A 3,044-nucleotide genomic window follows, 5' to 3' on the forward strand; every position below is an offset into this window, starting at 1 on the left:
ATCTAGGTCTATTTAATATTGTTGTATTATGAATATCCAAAAGAAGTGTGGAGTATATACAACAATATTGATGTCAAATTCAAATTTCACACCTACTTGGTCCTAGTTTCTAGCTAGAAAAGGCACAAAAAAAAATTATAACATCATAGGTAAAATTTGGAGGGAAAATTTTTAATGAGAGTTTGACATGTAAGCACTTTAAGAAATTGATGACATCATCAATGTTTTGTTTTAGTAATAGGTAATAGATGTTAATTGATTAAGGGGGCGTTTGGTTCGCAAATTGGTATGGGGTTGGAATCAGGAATGAAACCATAGTGGTATGAGTTTGGAACTTGATTTTTAATACCATCGGTTTGGTATGCTTATAGAATGCAATTTTTTTCTTTTATTTGATACCTAAAAGTATGGAAATGAGCCAAACCTACCTCTCCCCCCCCCCCCTCCTCCTGCTAGGTTTTTAAACCCCATACTTTGGGGGTTTGAGGTATGAGTTTGAAACTCTTAAAATCATAAAACAAACATAAGGTATGGGTTTAAACCATTCTAAAACCATACCTTATACCTTAATTAATTATGTGAACCAAACGCCCCCTAATAGGTTTCACATTGTCTTAAACATTTGCTTTGTATGGATTATGAGACTTTTGTACCTAGATAATTTTCTTGCAATAATAAATAAGGATTCACTATAGCTATAATTTACTAAATTTAAGGTACAAAAGTCTAATCATGGATTACAATCTATTCAACTGGAAGCATGGATTGCAGAAAAAGGCCAACAAGATTTGAGAAATTTTCAATTAAGCCTAGCCTTACAAAAACAACAATTTGCATCCACGTTTCCTAATTTTTTAAGCCTAGAAGAAACGGCATGGTTGATGATGGAAGCCATTGTTGCCCTTGAATAAAAGGACCGATAGTGAATCTCATAGCCTCATCTCTATTTGTAATTACGCGATACCCCTTCCATCTTACTCTCCTACTCGTATTAGCACCAGGACCTCGATTAGCATACTCACCATAGTACAACGTATCCAAGGCAAAGTTACCCGCCCATGGCATCCACCCTGCTGGTTGGATAAAGTCTGCTAGCATCGATTGCATGATTAATGTTGTAGAGTATTCCTTCCATGGTCTTCCCAAAAATGTCGGGATTTTGAATCTATCAGCAAACAGCTTTTGCTCCGGAACAATTCTACAGTTGTGAATAACAATTCCTGTGATTTCTCGGCGATCCTTTTTGCCTTGTGCAGTGATTGTGTTTTGTTGATTATCCATAGGCTTTCTGACAACAATAAGCGAGTTTTGGATGATTGCGCTACCATCTCCGAATATGAAGTCCACTGTGCCTGAAATCACACAGTTACGGTAGAACTGTCGATGTGCTTGTGGGTATAATGTGTCTTGATATCCATCCATCCTACAATTATAAAATGCTGACATATCGGATTGTACGCGAAGTGCCACTGCTTGGTGTCCTTCTGCACCTGCTGTGTTTTGAAAACCCATCGACTTCCCAATGAAGCCATTTCCAATTACAGCTGCAAAATTACAACCAAGATTACATTAACATTACTTCAAAGCTCTAGCTACGCGTTGTCTTTGTTCTCAGAGTGATGGACAATAATATATACTACCTCCGTTACAGTTTATGTGCAATGATTAGACATTTTTCCTCTCTGCTTTATGTCAAATCGTTGAACATAACCTGTAACGGAGGTAGTATATACCATTAATTTGAATTACACAAGCTTTAAAAAAGTTGTGAAATTAAAAATAACTTACCAAAGGTAGCTGTTTTATATGTACTAACACCATCGCGAAAACTTTTTTTCCCAGTAACAATGGTCTTACGAGGTCCATCTCCATACATATATACGTTAATTTGGTCTTTTGTTATAAGTACTTGTTCATCGTATATCCCTGCTTTGACATAGATAACATATCTCCCTTGTAAATTCTTTGGATATGCTTTAAGGGCGTCGTTAATAGTCTTAAATTGTCCGCTCCCATCTCGAGCCACGATTACATTAGGCTTAGGATTATTAGTATTAATCCTCCCTAATAATTTTCTATCTTCACTTGAAACCCATGTAGGGAAACCATCTTTATCAACCTTAGGGAGATTTTCATTCGTATTAAGAAGTCGTCTAGAGTAATTCGTTACATTTATATTAATGCCAAAATGGCTAAGAATCGGACTAATCTCCGAAACAATAGCAAGCATATTACTAGTTAATTGAGATGCATTATCAAGACCTTTAGTCATTTTTTCCTTCAAATCGGGATTATCCACACCATCGAGACATGATTGTTGGTACGCAACGGTAGCACTCAACCAATTTTTCAAATCATCTTCCTTATTCTTCATCGTAGACATATTGACATCACTTACATCTAAAAGCACAGATTGTAACTCATCCGTGGCAAGCCGCAACAGTTCCTTACAATCCTCGAACGCCATTTTATTCAAAGGATCATTCGCTTCTTTCCCTATAGATTCCGAGTTGTCAAAACCTTGTTTCACAGCATCCATAGTCGCCATGATGGCAATATGAATGTAGTCTTGCAGGGAGGCACTTTGGTTTTTCGCAACCGAGGCGAGGCTTTGGACACATGCTTCTTTGTAATCAGTAGGACTACAGATAGCTTGAACAGCTTTGGAGGTTGAAGATAAAGGATCAGGTTTATGCTCATTAGCAATATGAGTTCGACGCACAAAATATACAAGACCAACGGCTACACCAACTATAATGATTATTGATATTCCTAATCCAATCAATTTTCCCTTCATTTTTTATTATTTTTACGTAAAGAATACCAATTGAATATTTAGATAAAGTTATGCCTAGCCAATTGGTAAGAAAAAAAAAAACAATTTAATTTCATGATTAATATAGAATCATACATTTCATTATTATCTTATTTTAGATTAGGCTTCCTAATTTTAGTGATTCCTTGTTTAGGAAATAACTAATAATAGTTTAGACAACTATGCTACAATCATTTTGAACTGTAAATTCTATATGAAATTTTTTAGG

At 35.7% G+C, this 3,044-nt stretch overlaps 1 protein-coding gene across 1 annotated transcript; it reads right to left on the reverse strand.

Moving 5' to 3' along the window:
• Positions 1–640: 640 nt before the first annotated feature.
• On the reverse strand, positions 641–2,843 carry LOC110721978 (pectinesterase-like). Its single transcript, XM_021901209.1, has 2 exons — positions 1,789–2,843; positions 641–1,544 (listed from the first exon to the last, which is right to left on the reverse strand). Exons 1-2 carry the CDS (start codon positions 2,795–2,797, stop codon positions 847–849), a joined length of 1,707 nt encoding a protein of 568 aa, XP_021756901.1. The 5' UTR covers positions 2,798–2,843; the 3' UTR covers positions 641–846.
• Between the last annotated feature and the right edge of the window lie 201 nt (positions 2,844–3,044).

This window comes from Chenopodium quinoa, unplaced genomic scaffold, assembly GCF_001683475.1.
Source record: "Chenopodium quinoa cultivar QQ74 unplaced genomic scaffold, ASM168347v1, whole genome shotgun sequence".
NCBI lineage: Eukaryota > Viridiplantae > Streptophyta > Magnoliopsida > Caryophyllales > Amaranthaceae > Chenopodium > Chenopodium quinoa.

Excerpts from the sequence above, each read along its gene's own strand:
- LOC110721978 (XM_021901209.1), bottom strand. The coding sequence starts at position 2,797 with ATGAAGGGAAAATTGATTGGATTAGGAATATCAATAATCATTATAGTT. Across the intron at positions 1,545-1,788 it reads ATATAAAACAGCTACCTTTG|CTGTAATTGGAAATGGCTTC; the intron begins GTAAGTTATTTT and ends GTAATTTTGCAG.